The sequence below is a fragment of the Aspergillus clavatus genome, genomic scaffold (genome assembly GCF_000002715.2).
Source record: "Aspergillus clavatus NRRL 1 1099423829797 genomic scaffold, whole genome shotgun sequence".
Taxonomy (NCBI): Eukaryota; Fungi; Ascomycota; class Eurotiomycetes; order Eurotiales; family Aspergillaceae; genus Aspergillus; species Aspergillus clavatus.
In genome coordinates this window covers 195688-213850 of record NW_001517102.1, presented here as the reverse complement: position 1 = coordinate 213850, position 18163 = coordinate 195688, and the positions used below count along the sequence as shown (strand labels likewise).

Here is an 18163-nt window from a genome sequence, read left to right as displayed (position 1 = left end):
GGAGGAACTAATTCTCCGATTTCCGATTACCTCGTGGTTACCGCTAGTTGTATGTAACGGTATCGCGATTACGCAAAATATTGCAATGCTGCAGCCCATCGTCAGGTGACTGTTGGCCAATGTCTCAAGGCGCGACACGGTGCACGCGTCTGATGTCGCGTCAAAACAAATTATGCCTCTTTTGGACGATCCTTCAATGGTGTCCTCCATTGAAATCTCCGACTGACCTCAAGAAGACCCGTCTCGACATATGATATTTGGCAGTAGTAACCTTGCGACGATATATCGCGCCTACTCTCCAGATATCTCTTTCAACCTAGCTCTTGCTGAAGTCCACAGGATATTGTTAGTCAGACGTCCTCATGGCTGTCTCCGTCCTGGGGAAGCGCCAACGAAGTGCCATCGAGGCAGAAGGTACGACTACCCCCAAACCACATTCTATTTACCCTGATAATTCCAGCGCACTGGGTTCAAACTGCTGACTAGATCCTTTCCAGTGTCGACGTTGCCGGTGCGTAGTTCAAGCAGACGCCGAACACAACCGCCACGCATTCTCCAACAAGACAACGAGCCTTCTGTATCCTCAACACGACAACTGAGATCAAGGACAAGAAACACCACTCTTAGAAAAGAAGAGAGCGAGTTGGAAACCAAGAGCGCTCCTTCTGGGGCCCCGAAAATCAAACATGTTGTTCGCATCACTCAAATTACGTCCCCTTCGAAGACAAATCCTCAACCTCGAAATTCGGAATTGGTCAACGGTAGGCATATAAAGTTTCCCTGTGTTGAGTTTACATTGACAATCTGCAGACGAAAATACGCAACCTGTCGAATTTAAGACGCCTTCCAAATCTAGATATCGAGATGCCCTCGACTCGCCGCCAATTACTCCAAAGCACAGAGTACAGGTTGGAGGTAGTAAAGCGTTGACTCCCCGCACACCCCGGCAGATCTCGACACCGACGACCGCTCAAACAATCTATACAAACGCGAGGCAGTTGTTTGCGCGAGGTGCAAGTTCGGGTCGATTGATCGGGCGAGACTCGGAACGGGAAAAGTTGAAGTCTTTCATAAAGGAGGGCATCGCCTCACGAACGGGCGGCTGCTTGTATGTCAGTGGGCCTCCAGGAACCGGCAAAAGCGCCATGGTTCACGAAGTGTGCCACGAAATGGATCTTAGCAGCCTCAAGCTTGCACACGTCAATTGTGCCAGTATGCGGTGTGCTCGTGACGTGTACGGGAAGCTCATCGAAGATCTCGGTGATGACGGCCAAGTCTTCAAGAAGAGTGAAGCTGATCGACTAAAGGCTTTGTTTCTCCCTGATAAGAAGAAGGACGATCTTTTCCTGGTTACCCTTGATGAAATAGACCATCTTCTCACAGCAGATGCTGGGGTTTTGCAGTCCTTATTTGAATGGTCTTTACATGGCAAATCATGTCTTATGCTCGTTGGGATCGCCAACGCACTTGATTTGACGGATCGTTCGTTACCGCAACTGAAAGCAAAGAACTTGAAGCCTCGTTTACTCCCATTCTTACCCTACAACGCTGGGCAAATTGCAAACGTGATCTCCAATCGTCTCAGGTCTTTGATCCCTGCGGACCTGAACCCGGAGCCCAATTTTGTCCCCTTTGTCCAGCCCAATGCGATTCAACTGTGTGCGAAGAAAGTGGCATCGCAGACAGGTGATTTGCGAAAAGCGTTCGAGCTTGTCAAGCGTGCCATTGATCTCATCGAACAAGAAACTCTTCAGAAACTGGAAAAACAGAAGTCAAACACTCACAGCCCTTCCAAAACGATTCTGGTAGAAAACAATAACCTTTCGTCTCCTGCCAGAACTGCAGCATGTAAGCAACAACCCACACACGGCTATACGACTCTCACGGCACCGCGTGCCAGCATTGCACATGTGGCTCGCATTACCTCAGCTGCCTTTGGACAAGGGACCGTCCAAAGACTCCAGGCCCTCAATCTCCAGCAGAAAGCAGCTCTTTGCGCTTTGATTGCTCTCGATCGGAAACGGCGTGATGGTGAAATCTTTGGCACAACATCCAAGTCCAAGATCTCGGCTCCTACGATCAAGCAAGTTTTCGACACCTATTGCACATTATGCCGGGCGGACAACATTCTCCATCCCCTCACGGCTACCGAATTCAAGGATGTCATCAGTAACCTGGAAACTTTGGGTCTGGTGGGCGAATTCCAAGGCCGAGGCCGGGGTGGAACAGTTGCTGGCGGCTCCGACATCAGACGCACTCCTTCGAAGTCGATGGGCGGCCCAATGACTCCAAGGAAAGGAATGGATGAACAGGGCCTTGTGTGCTTTGTCTCACAGAAGGAAATCGAGAGCCAAATTGACGGCCCAGGAGAGGGCATTCTCAAGAGACTACTGATGGGTCAGGGACTATGATACTATACTGTCAGCGTCGATTTTGTGGGAACGGTCGGTGGTTGAAAGCCTGTCTTCAAGCGTTGGTTTACTAGCATTTTTACATTGGCGTCTGGTTATTGGATTCAGCAACAGACGTAAGGAGTTGGTGCACATCAGGGATTCAGGTCCGAAGAATTGGTTAGATATCCCCAGATACGATTAATGAAAAAAGTCAAATTCAATATTCTCTCAGAAGTAACCAGAGAGTATCCCGGAGGTTCTGCTCGACACTTGACTTTGGATGGTATACAATCAAATAAATTCATTCAATCGCTTTCCGACGAAAGGCAGCATGACTTTAAAACACATCAACAAAGGAAGACAGAAAGATATCACAGGCGTCTTGGACAGACAAGGGTAAAGGTACATGATGAAAATTGGGTATGTCAAAGGGGAAAGATAGGTTGTTATGCACGAAGAAAAAGACAAAAAAAAAAGAGAATTTATGTGTCGGGGAAAATACAGCACGAGTAACATAATATGAAAAAAGAAACAGAAAACAACCGCCATCACCAGCTCGACTGACAAGAACCTGCTGAAAGCTCGAGAGGCGACAAACATATAAGCCCATCCTGGTCTTGGTGCGCATTTTGAAGGGGTTTTTGTGTGCATGTGTGTGTGTGTGTGTGTGTGTGTGTTGTGATCAAGCGTCGCTCCGGGTGGATCATGACGACATTGAAAGCATGAAGACGTTGATGGTTAGAAAGAAACTAATCATCCATAGGTTTATCCTCCAGGGTCACACCCTTGGGTTCACTCTCGGCAAGGCTGTTCCGCTTGCTGCCTGGTTCGGAGTCCGTACCTGTGGCAATGGGGAAGCTGGCCCGATTGCCCAGCCCGGGCTTGCGAGTGAACAAAGCGCCGGAGCGGGGGATCGAGTTGCGCTTTTCAGGCCCGCCGGTGGCTGTCACGTAGCCAGGGGTGGGCGTAGGGGTAGGGGAGCCCTCAGATTCGGGCGCTGGGGGAGAGCTAGATGACTCCGAGGTGGTGCTCACGCTAGCAGCAGCCGAAGTTGGGGACTCGCTGGAAGTGCCATTGGTAGCGTTCTCATTGGTCTGGATGTTCACGCTCGTGAGTTGCTCTGCTGCCGTGGGAGACTCGACTTTGGGAGGTACTTCCAAGCTGCTTCTTGTGGCTGCCCGCCTTTCAGTCGGGCTGCCGACGTGGATCGGGAATCGTCCAGCCTCTGAGGCACCGCTGGAGCGGTCACGACGATGCTTCCTAGGAGGAGCTGGGCTATTTGCACGGCTGCGATCAACGATAGCACGGTTTCGTGCCTCCATCGCCGCGCGACGGTTGCTCTCATCTGTGCTTATAGCACGTGGGCGGTTGGCGGTTGATCCCAGACCAAGAGCACTCGATTGACGCTTAAGCTCGCCAAAGATGGCATCCTTGTGGGCGAAGAGGTCGCGAATCAGACGATAGTTATGGCGTTCGTTCATCGTAAGACTGTTCTCCAGCCGGGGTCGAAGGATGCACGGAGCCAGCGCTTGTGCCAACGCAGAGATGTATGCTTCATCAGCGGAAGTCAATTCTATAAGTCGCGTAAAGTGGGTCATGATGGCGTCAAGCGTAGCGATGTTGTTGAGACGGAGTTGGCCAAGTGTGCTCTGCAACACTTTGATCCGTCCTTCTTCCGTAGTCTCATGGGCAGTGGTGGAATAAATGGTCTTGACAATCTCATAGACTTGCGAAGAGACGAGAGAATCTAATAAGGAATCAGCACACTGTCGGAATTGAAAGTTCATGGAGTGGGCACAAACCGGGCAATTCAAGAAGATACAATTTTAATACGCTTGCGATAATGGGTATCTCGAATTTCTGCAACACTTCAATGTAGTTCACTTTGCTGTTGTTCAAAATATTACGGAGATGATGAGTTGCCGCCAAGGGGACATCATAGAGCCAGATGGCACGTCGTGCTTCATCGCCTTCGAGTTCTGGATAGTCTGAAGAGACCAGTCAGTATCATATGGGGAGACAAAGATAGGGTTGTCTTACGGTTATCCAGGTATGTCAGAATGGTAGTCAAGAGGACAGGAACTCGTTTGCGATCGGCTCGGGCTCTAGCCTCAAGGTCGACACCGAAATTTTGCTCTGCAGGGGTGAGCAACCGGAGTTTTTCAGTTTCGCTTGTTCTCGGGCGATCATACCTTCAACGGATCCATAATAGTTCTCGTAGGCCTGCACACGGGGGACGAAACCGCCTGTGCGATAGTTTTCCAGCAGGTATCGTAGATCTCCCAGAGGCTGGATTGTCTCCTGGTAAAGCATCATGTGGTCCACTGTGCTTTGCAGGTTGGGAATGACATTGCTGATGGCACCCGAGAAATCGAGCACAACGGCTTTGATCGCTTTGAGACGATCCAGCTCGCACTGCTCCATGAAGCGGAGGTTTTCCACGATCTCCTCCTCCAACTTGCATCTAATCTGGTCCAGTTTCTGCACAGCAGTCCGGTACCGTTCGTCAGCCTCGCGTGCTTCCCTCCGAAGCTTCTCAGATGGAGTTTCGTTCGGGTAGGGATTGTTGAGAGGGTTCCAGCCGGCCAGCATTTCTGATACCGAAGAAATTGGCGACTCGATTCCGTCCTCGCTCGACGCAATCGATGTCACACGCATCAGAGGCTTCTTCTTTTCTGGGATCCCGGTGATCTGGAACACTCTTGGGCGCCATTGATAGTTCATCTTCGAGCTGTTGGCGAAGGTGCTTCCAATGTTGCCCACCAGGCGAAGGAAACCATTATCGACAAGATCCTGTCCGATTCTCTCGGCATAGCTGACGCTGGTTCCGTTCATATATTTCTGAATGTACTCAACAAGATCCGCACCGTTGGAGGTATTCTGGTACGTTCCAATAATAGGAACCTTGACCTCCCTGACCTTGATGTTCTCAAGCATGTGGATCAGGAGCCTCTTCACCTCCTCCGTGGAATAGATTTGATCACCCAGCTCAACTGGCTCTTCCTCCTCTACCTGCTCTTCCGGCAAGACGATCTTCGGAGTCGCCTTGATTTGCGGACTGGTCTCGGGACCCTGGAAAGCAAGCTTGTTCTCTTCCTCCAGATCTTCTACCACCCGGCACTTGTTGAAGTAGTGACTGCGCAGTTTCTTGACCAGGTCCACCTGCTTCGTATGCTCCTTTATCCTGGCCTGCAGATCGTCATGCGAGTTCTGAATCCGAGCCTCGTGTTGGTCGCACCAGCGTCGAAAGGGGGAGACGACAAGCTCGCGGATGTTCGACGCAATTTTTTGGTGGTTCTTCGACGCCTCGGCCATCTCCGAGCGAACACCTTCATATGCCTAGAATCGCCCCGGGGGCCCCCCAGTCAGCCAACAGAAACGCCTTTCCACGCATAAACAAGGCGCAGCCTACCTTCCTCACGCTCGCCCCATCATCCTTGGCGAACCCAGTCGTCATCCGATCCACGCTCGGCGCAATGTCCCCCAGCTTGAAACCATACTGCTCCTCCGCATCCGCACGCAGGCCCGCAATGGTCAGGATCTGCTTGTTCTCGACGACACCTTGCTGGAGCTTCCCGTACAGGACCCCGAGACCGGTCGCATAGTCCGGAGTCCAGAACGAATCGGCGAAACCAGGCATTGCTCAACTTGCTCGATATCCTAAAGCCACAACCCGGGTGAAGTCCACTGGTGCGGGAATTGCCCAATTGGTGTCTGAGCGACTGCCGCAGCGGGGTATCTCGAAATCGACGGCAGTGCGAAGGGGGGAAAGAATGGCTTCCCCTGCGGTCCCAAAAACTTTTTTGCAACCACGGCGCAACCTGAAGAGCCTCCACGAACCTATTCTCCGGGGAAAGGTGCAGTAACAAACAGAGAATGAGCGACCAGCCAGGTTGGGAGTGTTTGTCTCGATGTTTTCTGCGAGTTCTGGTGTAATACAGATCGGCTGCACGCAGCTGTAGGCCGAAGGAGAAGCCGTGGGAGAGCGCTTAACGTCGATCCAAGGGCGAGTGAAAGCGCCAGGCAGCCAAGAAAAAGCAAACGAGAGTCACGGGAAAACCAATGAAATGAGGGATGCGTTGGGAGGATCTGTGCTGTACACACGACTGATAATTATGACAACAATAACAACAACGATAAAACAACGACAACCAGTGCAGCAAATATTAAGGGAAGCAGACAACAGCAAGGAGGGATAACGAAACTGTCTTGCTGGCCGCGATCCTGAAAAGCGTCTCGGTCGGTCTTTTGGGCTGCCGTCATGTACTGTGCATGTAAACCGTGGTAAAATACGAGCCTTGGAAGCCTCCACTGCACGCTCGTTGTTCCCCTCGCAACCTTATTAATATTTCATACGCACATCGAGTATCTATTTTTGGGTACGTTGTTTCAAAACGTTACCTAGATTTACCCACACTTGACGCCGTTGCGAAGCATTTGTGGCTTTCAGCTCGATTATTACAGTACGGGACAGCGGTTAGCGATAATCCTATTCACAGCCATCCATAGGGCCTGTATTCGCGTTACATGAATGTCTCAGGTTGAGTCCTAATAATACCCTATTACAAACGACCAGATAACAAAGAACGGTACCAAACAGCCGGTTAGGTAATCGCTGAGTCTCCAGATACAAACTCGCCAAGACTGGAGAAGTCCAAACAGTGTAGCCAAGGCCCAAGCCATGATCGATGGACCTAAATGTCTATTCCCACCACTACAACAACTGCTGAGATCCAATTGTATTACGATAATTTGGTTCATGTGGAGCAGAAAGTTCATCACAGTTGAAGGGAGTCAGCAATCATTAATTCTTGGGAATAGAAGATTAACTGTGATCTCTGACTCAATTCCTAATAGCAGTCATAAATCGGGCTATCGAAGCCTGCATAAAGGGACGTCATCATGATTTACAGTGGTTTCAGGTCAAAAAAGTGAAAAAAAAAGAAAGGAAAGAAAATAAGCAACCACCTCAAGAGAGGAGAGCTTCTATCAAACATATATTACCTCCTAACAGAAGACCTTGTAGACCTTCTTCCAGAGAGGCCACGCTGCCTGCTCGGCGCGCTCCTCCTCAATCAGATGTTGGATGTCCAGCTCCCGACGACCAGTGTGCAAGTCCATGTCCTTAGCCCGCAGGAAGGGGGTTCTGTAGTAGATCTTGTATGGGATGTAGAAAAGAAGCACGACAGGGGCAGCTAGGTAGACGGAGAACCAACTCTCCACCAGATCTCCGGAGCTCATTTCGCCATATCCGATAGGCGCAAAGCCGATCCAGAACTGGGCGACCAACACAAGGCAGTTAAAGAGGAAGCCAATCCAAGAACCGATAAGACCGGCCTGAGAAACAAAGGCGAGTTCATTCAAGCTGTGGCCCTGGACCTTCCAGGCTTTGCGGAAGCGGATGTGGGCTAAGCAAACTGAGCCCCAGGTCAGAACGGACGACAGACCGGAGATGGCCATCATCCAGGTGAACGCATCACCCTGCTTGTCGGATGCGGCCAGGAATCCCAGCAAACCGAAGGCTGACGCGATTAGGATGGCCCAAAGAGGACGTCCCTGGCGGTCAATGTAAGAAAGGAATTGAGGGGCTTGTCTCTGGTCAGCCATCGCCGCCAGAGTACGAGAGGAACCATAGACGGAAGCGTTGCCGACCGACAAGACAGCAATCATGATCACAACGTTCATGACAGAGTCGAGACCGGAGATTCCAGCGTTCTTGATTGAAATCACGAAAGGCGAGGCCTTGGCGTCCGAGCTAGACGAGCCGTTAAGAAGTCTTGGCTCGTCGTATGGCACGAGCAGGCCAACCAGAGCGAGGGCAACAATGTAAAACAAGCAGATACGCCAGAACACCTGCTTGACAGCGGTGGGAAGAGACTTGCGGGGGTTGGCAGTTTCAGCAGCGGCAAGGCCGACCAGCTCGGTACCGGCGAACGCGAAGGCAGCATTGACGAAGACACTGCAAAGACCCTTGAATCCATTGTTGAAAGCACCGGGATCATGCCAGTACTTGCCGCCGATGTATCCACCCTTCGGACCACCACCGCAGTTCAAGACAATGCCGAGAATGCTGTTTATTATCAGTCAGAATGTACACTCCGTGGGAGGGGTAGGGCTGAGCTCACATAAAACCAATCACGGCAACGACCTTGATGATTGAAAAGACGAATTCAGCTTCACCATAACCCCGGACGCCGAAGAGGTTGATCGCCACAATGACGACCCAGAAGATGGCGACCCAGACAGCATTGGAGATATTTGAATCCCAATAATCAACCGTGATAGACGCGGCGACAATCTCCAGAGGAAGGACGATCAGCCATTGTAGAGCATAGTTCCAGCCCATAGCAAAACCCCAGGCAGGATCAACAAATCGAGTCGAATAGTGTGCGAAGGAACCGGCGACAGGGAATAGCACAGCCATCTCACCAAGCGCATGCACCGTGCAGTAAAGCATGCAACCAATCAAAGCGTATGCGATCAGAACGGAGGCTGGACCACCAGCGGCCAGAACCTTACCAGAACCCACGAAGAGACCAGTACCTGCGGTGTGGAGAAGTCATGGTCAGCGACAAAGAGGTCTCACAACTAGGTGTCGTTCCATACCAATAGAGCCACCAATGGCAATCATCTGCAGATGTCGATTCTTCAGCCTGCGCTGCAGAGGCGAGGCGGCAGTGTTCTTCGCCGCCTGTTCGATATCGAAGGTCTTGCCATCCGAACCAGTAGTGGGGACAACATGGGCGTTAGGATCTCTCTTGAAGCTGTCCCATATCCGCCGACCAAGACTTCCCTTGGTTGTTTCGGTTTCACCGTAGATGGGAGGCGAATCGGACGACGATGTCGCCTCCGCCTTCGGTTCAATGATGTCTTTCTCCATGGTTGAATTGTTGTCACTGGTATTGAGGCAGTTCGAACATCAATACTGGAGGGGAGGGGAGGAGGAGGGAGAGGAGAGAAGAGAGCTCGAAAGGGAGAATGGGTTTAAGATGTCCAGGAGGAAGGGGGACCACTGTGTATTTGAAACCCACAGATACGAAAGAGGAGAAGGGGGGAGGGAGGGTCTGGGGTTCGAGGTAATTATGTATTATGTTCGAGGGTGAATGATAAGAGACAACAGGGTATAGAGAGCTAGGTAACCGGGGGGAGGGGGGAGGACGGGAAGACAATCGGTATAAATAATCTAAGAGCTGGGCTGTCTATGGAATGATCAGGATAGTTGAATAGCACAAGAAGTCATTTGCCTTTCTTAGTGCCAATCACTTAAGAAGACTATCCACTAGATAGTTTACAATGATAGTAAGATACACGAAGAAGAGAACGGCATCACCGCAATAACAGGCAAGATCCCCTCGTCCAGTAACCCGAAAGAGAGAGCGAAAGAGAGTGTGTGTGTGAGAGAGAGAGAGAGAGCGAGGGAGAGATAGGTTTCCCAGAGCCAAGGTGTGGTATCGTATGGTTGGGTTAAATCGCTGAGTGGCCAAGAGCCCGCGCTTTGGCGTCCAGCCTACCTTAGTTCGGGAGAAAGCTAGAGGGGACAGGTGGTCCACCCAGGGTGACTGGGGTAGTTTACTACTACTTTTTAGTCGTAGACTCATAGTAGTTGATAGGACTAGGCAGTAATTAGACTACCCTAGACTCCTGGAGGGATGACTTGGACACTAATCAATTAGACTTCCACTTGATACTTTATTATTTATTTCGATTATTATTTGCGATTACCATCGGGCTTTTTGCCCACATTGATAAGTGAATCAATAATAATGATAATAACAATAATATTCCTCCATTAATGCGGGAATAATCCAACTCCAAACCTGAATGAGACTGCGAGCGGACCAGCCGTGTCTTGCATTGAGCTAGCCGACAATTTTAAATTCTCTTGGACGGTTGGACCATATTAACTATCTCAGAGTTAAAATTGTTAAACTAAAATAATAAATACTAAATACCCCATTTTCCTGGAGACAAATAAACTATGGATCGACCTGGAAAATATCCGCTATCATCCGCGACGAGCTGACATTGACGAAAACAATCATTATTCCTTCGAGATCTGCTTCCTCTGAAACCCTCCCCGCCCCCCCCCCCCAAAATTTTTTTTTTTTTTTTAAAAAAAAAAAAAATTTAAATAAATAAATAAAAGAGAAGTATTAAGCGAGAAGAAATACGCATGAAGGATCTCTCAAACACAGGAGAATAACCAAGAATCATGGTGCATCTAAGCGACTTCCAGTATGGTGCCAATGCAACACAATCTTTTCTGCCCAGAAGGAACGAGTAAATGAGTTCAGCTTGTTTTATCGCGTGATTTAACCTGTCATGAATATCCTAGGAATCCAGTAAGGTACCTGTCTCACCTTTAGGCAGTACTGAGATGGCGAGTAGTGCGAGGGCTATAAGTGACCCAATATAGAGAACGGGTCTGGAGCCCTGGGGCAACCTTGGGACGTATCATAGGCACGGAGGAGTCCGTTCTCGGGAATCTATCTATCTATTGATTAAATCTCACTTGTGTGACTGAGACGGTTATCTAGATAGATAGTCTAGATAGTTAGTTATCTACTCGCAATTAAGACTCGACATGCTCGTGGCAGGGATCCATCGTTCTGGGTGGGGTTTCAGGTCTCACTCAACCAGCGAACTGATCCAGGTTCCAGAGGACGACTTATCTCTAGTCTCTACTCATGTCTAGCGCTATCGGCTCTATCACTGAACCTCCCCGGCTAGTATCATCCCATTGGTAAAGGACTGCTGTCAGTAACGATTCATCATCAATATTATTATTCGGATTCTGGGTTACTTGTTATTTCTACCTATCTTGTCTACACTGTCCGTTTGCAGCAGAGGTGAAACTGGTGGTATATACCAAGAAACCGGAGACTGCCAAAGGACACGAGAATACTACCTCATCATCTGGCCATATCCAATCCGAGGGAAGCTTCCAAGAAGCTCCGGCAGCCCGAGAGCCTCTCGCAATATGGGTGAAGGAGCCCGAGGCGAATAGTGAATGGCCAACGGCGTGTCCGGTCTCAATTCGCAACCCTGTAATTCGCCAGAATGGGTGGCAACCTAGGTTCTTGTGAACCATGATTAAAATGACGCCCGGCAATAATAAAACTAAACAATAATAATAATAATAATAAATAATAATAAAAATCAATAATCAAATTGAGCAAGGCTGTCACTACTACTTACTTCTCACCACTTCACCAGATACATAGATGAAAAGATAGCACCTCAAACAAGGCGGACAGCCAAGGAGGGGCGGCGCTATCGGACGTTGCCATTCTGACTTGTTCCTTCAAAGTAGGTAGGTATGAAACCTCACTAGCCCCAATGAGGGTCGGGCCTCCGCACCTCCCTTCCACGTGAGTTGTACCCACCAGCCAATCACCATTTTTCCTGGCACGTTCTTCTTGACTCTTATAGATAAGAGTGTCGGGCTCAGTCTTTCTGGACCAACTCCAGTAATTCCATTGCATTGACCTACTCCGTAAACCTCACTTGCTCGCGGGAACCACACTCAGGCTGTCATGTGTCAGGCTGAACCAGATAAGACATCCAGATGAACTTACGACTCCAGTAGTTAGTACGGAGTACAGTCTTGTCAGTTGTCACTTGCCGCTTGTCAGAATAATGTCGCGCTCTCAGACGATCTAGATAGATATCGACATTCTGGAACACCCAGGGATCACTTCATAGATCACTAGGAGTAGGAAGAAGGCTGATAACGAGGTCCGGGTCGTCCTTTACTTGCCTTAGCAGCCCGGATCCCTGACAATGACAGCAACAATTGATGGTCGAACTCTACGACAATGCAGTTAAAGCTCTGACTCGCGATGCTGGAGTGCTTCCTACTCGTCTGATGATCTGATCCATCTGTGCTAGAAGATCAATGCATGGAAGCACGGTAGAATCCTCAAGACAACCACTGTCAGCCACACATCGATCTCGCAGGTACATCTATAAATCTTCTTCGACTAGGCCTGGTAGGGGAGCTCTTGTTGATGCGCACGACTAGGAACTGGATTTCAAACCCCCGGGATCTGGCCATGTCGCTCTCTCGTTCTAGGCAAACATCTCTATCTTGGAAAGATGCAAAACGAGCCTCAAAGATCTTGATGCTTTTTGTGGCACCTGTTCGTTTCATTCGTACCTGCAAAGGTCCAGGTGATGGATTCGGAAACCGTCGGACATCCCGAGTCGTGGTCCGTTATCAGGCTCATCGAACCCCTTGTATCATGTATGTACATGGATCCTATCTGCGCCGCACGCCATAGATAGCTACCTAGCTACCTAAGTGTCCTGGTGCTGCTACATACCGGCTACCTTACGACTTACGAGCCCTGACCAGATGGCTGACAGTACTCCGTACTGTATATAGTTAATATCAATTTCCTGGGCTGTTATTTCGTTTGGATCATTTCTATTACTCTATCTATATGTTTGTTCCCTGGAAAGTGTCGCTCACATTTCCGTTCGATTGCCAGCATAACTGGCCGAGGCCCAGATAAAGCCACGAGTCTTCCCCCTTACGCCCGCAGGACAGTTTTATCAGTCTTATTCGCATGGGTATGCCATAGCTCTTAGCTATTACGTAGTCTACCCCATAAAATCAGAACTCACCGCAATTCTTCCCATCGTCATTTTCCGCAAGCGTGCACTCTGTCTCCGATCTCAATCTTGAATAGCCGATGTCATGATCAGGACGTGTTTCCAGGTTCGTACATATTGGCCCTCAACAAAGACCCAACCTCTCAATTTGTGGCGACTGGCGAGTGACTTTCAGAGGAGAATCGAAGGATTTACCAAGCCTTGGGTGGCTGCCATGGTCGGGCGCCAACGACCACCCCAGATGACGAAGTAGGTTGATGGACCGGTTACCGTAACATCGCGTGTAGATGGCGCAGCTTTTAGCCTTTGGGGGCGTTTCTGGATTCCAAAGGGAACAAAGGAGCCAATTCAGGCAAATGAGTTTGTTTTCCTACCCATGCTTGTCAGCATTATCAACTTAAATGAAGATGGTTATTCTGTTTGGGGGGGTGGTGCAAACAGTAGACATGACACACACATGTGACCCAAAGGAATCCTCAGTCGATAGCTATTTACTCCATAGATAACTCGACAACCCTCAAATTACACACATTCTTTGCGGAAAGGAAATCTTATCTTGCCTGACATGTCCACCTCACGATGGGCGAACGCATGGAAGCCTCGTGGCCCGTAGTGAAGTCTAAAGAGGTCGCCTTCCCTCGGCCCATATCGCACCACCGATTGCCCTGCTTCTTGCATAGTCCATTCGTGTGACCTGACCTTACGCCACGCTGACCGAACAATCTTGGAAATCTGCAATGCAATAAATTCCCTATTGCGTCGCTGATTTCAATAACCTGTGACGAGAAAGGAATGCAAAAGTACAAATCCAGGAGAATCGTATCGAGAACAGGCCAGATAATGAAATCGCGACTGGGGATTGGATACACTGGTGAGAGCTCGACCGGTAACTGGGCATGTCATTCATGTTCGTCTTTCCGCTTTCGACATGGTCAACTGTACAAAATCGCGCAATGACGCCTCTACCTGCTTTCCAAAAACACTTGGTCTAAATAATTGTATGATGGCGTCGTGCTGACCTCGCTATGTCGTGGCGCTCCTGCAGTGCTGATTCTCACGATTGGGAGTGGTAATTTTCTTTCTTTCTTTTTTTTTTTTTTCTCTCTTTTCCTGTTCGCTCAAAAAATAGAGTATCTACAGTATACTGCCATGGGTCAGTAGTCTGACATCGCGGTCGCCGCTCCACTGCGATGCAAAACGCGGGGATAGCGGAACTTGTTATGTAACAGTTTCCACTTGGTGATCTAGGAAATCCTGGGGAAAGAAACCCGGGGCATCAGAGTGGGCGATTGAGCGACTGAGCGACATATCAAAGTCTCGACAGCAGTATCTACCACTCCCCACGAGAATGATCACTTCCAATAAGCTCTGCGATTACGAGGGATCAAAGCTGCGAATGGAGCCGATTCGAAATACCCGCGACTACTGGAGACAGGCGAGGTGAGACCGGGGGAGAGTATCGATTGTTTATCGATTATTCATCAGACTGCCTTGGAGGCATCGAGTATTTGTACATCATACTACATATCCTCCCCCCCCCTATTACTATCAACGATACTTTATTCGATGGATGCGAAAAACGCGCCGATCAAATATCTCAGACAGCGCAGATATCACGTCGACAAGTTTCATGTACTGGGGAGTGCAGGGTGTCTGACAATCCTTGAAAATCGACATCAACCGTAGTGCAGGATCTCCAATCGGAGAGAAGCGAGTATCGGTTGCACGCGGCTAGCTGACAGGGAAGGATGCACCCTCGTGGGCTGATTGAGCATGGGGGCAAATGCCCAACAGCCTACGGAGTACCACTACCCTACCAGGTTGCCATGGTTGTTCCCATACCCCTGGCAAGGTCCAGACTCCAGATCCCAGCAAAGCCCGCCATCCCAATATGTTAGGGATCGACTCGCCCCCGTACCGGCTTCATGGGCCTCTAAACGACTCTGACTCGACAACAATGGCATCTCTTCTTTGAAGTTTCGAGGCCCTTGAACTCTCAACAAAAATATCAGGCGAACTAGCAGTCCGCATAAACTAAGAACGAGGCTTGTCTCTTTGTTCCCCCACCAACTCACAAGAAATTGTCGATGTTTCTGGTGAACAAGCTGATCGAGCGACATAGCAGTTGCACCCTGGTCTCTGAACACTTCCCAGAGCTGGGGGTTCCCTGTCTCTGCATCACTGATATTGCAACTAGTCTGAGCACCTTGTTTGTGATATCCTGAAACAAGCTGTTTGAGAAAAAAACCCAGGGTGAGAACTAAAAATGAATGCAGGTAGATCATCATGTCTATGCACAAGGCGCCACTTTTGGTAGTCTTCTATCAAATATCATTGCGTATCATTTGCAGGCCATATTCGTCGTACTGATCAAAGGAACTGGATATCATAAAACTCAAGCACTACCAACAGGCCCTTCACCACCAGGAATCAACTGGATATCAATGTTAGCGCCTTGCAAACAAAAATAGGGCACGAGGAACGGTTTGATGCCCATACCATGCAGACATTGTTTCCATTGAGCAAGATCTTATTAAGCTTAATCTGAGCTCCAGAGTAATCGCTAGTTCGCGTTAATCATTTCGTCCGTAGACATACTCTTCACAGAATAGGAGGGAGTGGAAGAGCCGTTGGCCTGTCTAGGAGGGAAGAAAATCAGGACACATACAATTCCGTTACATCCTCCAAGACCATATCTGCCGCAAATCAGTATCAACAGAGCAATCACGATGATAAAACTAAGGGCACCGGATTGAACTTACTGACGTAGTCGTCGAACCCAAGCAATGTGCCGGAGAATTCTTTGGGTTGTCAGTGTACAGTCTTCCTAGTCACTGCAGTCACCTACCTTTGTCGCCCTTCATAATGACCCAGATTCTGGATCCGACACACTTGTCAATCAACTCTGCCGAGGTGTTAGCCAGTAAATCCGTGTAAACATGACTGAATCTGAGCATTACCTAGAGGAAGAAGCTGGGACGCCATGATATAGGTTGGTGCTTTTGATCGGACTTAGGCTCAGGGATACCTAAGTGAAAGAAATAGGACTCTTCTGAGTCAGAGTAATTGACTTTCTAGGATAAAAAGCACTTGACCTGGAGTTTCAATACGTCGGTCGTATAGAAAATGAAGCCTTAGAGCGGATCTTCGACTCTCCCACCAGACAACCTTGGCGGGTATGGCAGCATGTTGATCCGCTCCGGAGGCCCAGTCCAATCATATCCGTTTCTGAACAACAACTTTACTCCGCCCAGCCCACTATTTTGTTGGTAGAGATGTACATCCAAAGGTACGGAGTGCACTGATTGAAACTGCGGTCGATAATTCAATGAATACGCAAGGAGGAACCAGATCACTACTCTAGTTGATCACCGTCTTTCTGATAACTCAATCAAACAGATGAATGGGGCTGCTGGTCGACTCAGAATGCTTCATGTAGTCTACAATGCTTTATCGTTGTCCAAAATATCTTGGATGCCCGTCTCGAAACGAAGTGGAGCATGATGTTCGATCATTCCTCGGTTTGAAAATTGAGCTTTTCAGTCGTCGACTATACAGGTTCAGGTGTGTAAAAATGTCTACTACTCTACAGGATATTGCTAAAAACATTCCAGCCGGCCGCGTGACGTTGAAAACACGCCGCACAGAGGACTTGCTACACCTAATCCTCGGCCTCTCGAGTCCAGGATCGGACACAGAGAAATTTCCAATGACCTGAAAAGGCCATTTCTCTTCGCTCATCGACCTCACTCGGCTGTATCTTACCAATTAGATCAATTTTGGGATAGTTACAGCTATCGAGGCTCAGCTCGCGAGATTGCCAGACAAGATAATAGCTGGCGGTCTGATTGCACTAATTCGCGGTATCGTGAACAGATTTCCAGGCGACCAGCCGTGCCATCCATACTCATGTCGAAGGCCGCGGCAAGCGATCAGTATCGCAAGACTTTTCGGCCACTCAGCGGTGATATGCAAGGCCCAGCGATGAGTTTCAACTTCAAACGGGTGAGGCGGTGCTATAGCTCTCTGCCAGCGGCTGTTCGCGCCTCAGATGATGGGGATGGCCTCGATCTGGCAACGCAAAACCAGTCTTGCACAAAAGGAAAAGAGATATCACAAAGCACGAAACCTGAAGATCAGATAGATATTCGATTACCTTCGGATGAGAAGGACCTGGTAGCGCAGCAAGCCCAAGCCAAACCAGATTCTGCTACCGTTCCTGCAGTCCTAAAGTACTGGAGCCATCGGCTGCATAAAACCCCAAGCGGAAAGGACATCATCGTGCACTACTGCAAGTCCCTTGAGAAAAGCGAAGAGGTAGCGAAATATTTCCTCAATGATAAGGTCATCGGGTTCGACATGGAATGGAAACCTCAGGCAACTAAGTCGGCCGGCATTCGAAGCAATGTCTCGCTGATCCAGATTGCAAACTCAGAGCGAATCGCCCTCTTCCAAATCGCTTTGTTCAAGCCCGCTAAAAAGGCAGAAGACTTTGTTGCGGCTTCGCTGCGCAAAATTCTCGAATCGCCCGAAATCATGAAAGTCGGAGTCACAATAAAGGCAGATTGTACGCGTCTCCGCAAGTACCTCGGGATTGACACTCGCGGAACTCTCGAACTCAGCCATCTGTATAAGCTGGTCAAGTATTCCGAGTCAAATCCCAAGCTCATCAACAAGAGACCCGTAAGTCTGAGCGACCAGGTTGAAGAGCATTTTGGCATGCCTTTAGAGAAGGACGGTAATGTCCGCTGCAGCAATTGGGCTACGGCTCTCAATTACCGCCAAGTCCAGTGTAAGTATGCCATGATACCACCACGACGAGGATATTATTAACATCGCCTATCCGCAGATGCTGCAACCGATCCATATGCATGCTTCCGCCTATTCGATACCATGAATACTAAGCGCAAGGCTTTGGATCCAATGCCTCCTCTACCTGAATATGCCGAGTTGGATCTGCCAATTCGTTTAGCGGAAGCCGTTCTGGTTGAAAACGAGATAGAAGCCGAGAATGACGCCAAAGTCGGGGCCGATAAAGAGGTTAAGTCTGGCGCAGATGACGCTCAAGATGTTGATACGGCAATCGGTCTTGGAGCAGTTGTGATCAAATCCGAGCTAGTATCTGTTACATGCACCGCCTAAGCATTGAGTTG

The 18163-nt window shown here is 49.2% G+C and overlaps 5 protein-coding genes across 5 annotated transcripts, besides 7 other annotated features; 2 read left to right on the top strand and 3 right to left on the bottom strand.

Annotated features, from left to right (window-relative positions):
- Positions 1–362: 362 nt before the first annotated feature.
- On the top strand, positions 363–2411 carry ACLA_006010 (AAA family ATPase CDC6; the record flags this gene model as incomplete). The annotated part of the gene is made up of 3 exons (XM_001273270.1): positions 363–414; positions 498–761; positions 811–2411. The coding sequence occupies 3 exons, from the start codon at positions 363–365 to the stop codon at positions 2409–2411; spliced, it is 1917 nt and encodes a 638-aa protein (XP_001273271.1).
- Positions 2412–3035: 624 nt separating this feature from the next.
- Positions 3036–3070: a microsatellite.
- Positions 3045–3074: a microsatellite.
- Positions 3075–3142: 68 nt separating this feature from the next.
- Positions 3143–6033, bottom strand: ACLA_006000 (GTPase-activating protein RGD2; the record flags this gene model as incomplete). The annotated part of the gene is made up of 5 exons (XM_001273269.1): positions 3143–4140; positions 4196–4381; positions 4434–4529; positions 4586–5732; positions 5806–6033. 5 exons carry the CDS (start codon positions 6031–6033, stop codon positions 3143–3145), a joined length of 2655 nt encoding a protein of 884 aa, XP_001273270.1.
- A 478-nt stretch (positions 6034–6511) lies between these two features.
- Positions 6512–6545: a microsatellite.
- Positions 6546–7400: 855 nt separating this feature from the next.
- Positions 7401–9273, bottom strand: ACLA_005990 (amino acid permease GAP1; the record flags this gene model as incomplete). Its single annotated transcript, XM_001273268.1, has 3 exons — positions 7401–8463; positions 8519–8936; positions 9000–9273. The coding sequence occupies 3 exons, from the start codon at positions 9271–9273 to the stop codon at positions 7401–7403; spliced, it is 1755 nt and encodes a 584-aa protein (XP_001273269.1).
- Positions 9274–10149: 876 nt separating this feature from the next.
- Positions 10150–10174: a microsatellite.
- A 1329-nt stretch (positions 10175–11503) lies between these two features.
- Positions 11504–11560: a microsatellite.
- Positions 11521–11560: a microsatellite.
- A 2524-nt stretch (positions 11561–14084) lies between these two features.
- Positions 14085–14118: a microsatellite.
- A 1287-nt stretch (positions 14119–15405) lies between these two features.
- On the bottom strand, positions 15406–15995 carry ACLA_005980 (RNA-binding protein LSM5; the record flags this gene model as incomplete). Its single annotated transcript, XM_001273267.1, has 6 exons — positions 15406–15444; positions 15510–15573; positions 15679–15706; positions 15773–15811; positions 15859–15915; positions 15971–15995. The coding sequence occupies 6 exons, from the start codon at positions 15993–15995 to the stop codon at positions 15406–15408; spliced, it is 252 nt and encodes an 83-aa protein (XP_001273268.1).
- Positions 15996–16919: 924 nt separating this feature from the next.
- On the top strand, positions 16920–18152 carry ACLA_005970 (3'-5' exonuclease; the record flags this gene model as incomplete). The annotated part of the gene is made up of 2 exons (XM_001273266.1): positions 16920–17802; positions 17860–18152. 2 exons carry the CDS (start codon positions 16920–16922, stop codon positions 18150–18152), a joined length of 1176 nt encoding a protein of 391 aa, XP_001273267.1.
- Positions 18153–18163: the final 11 nt, after the last annotated feature.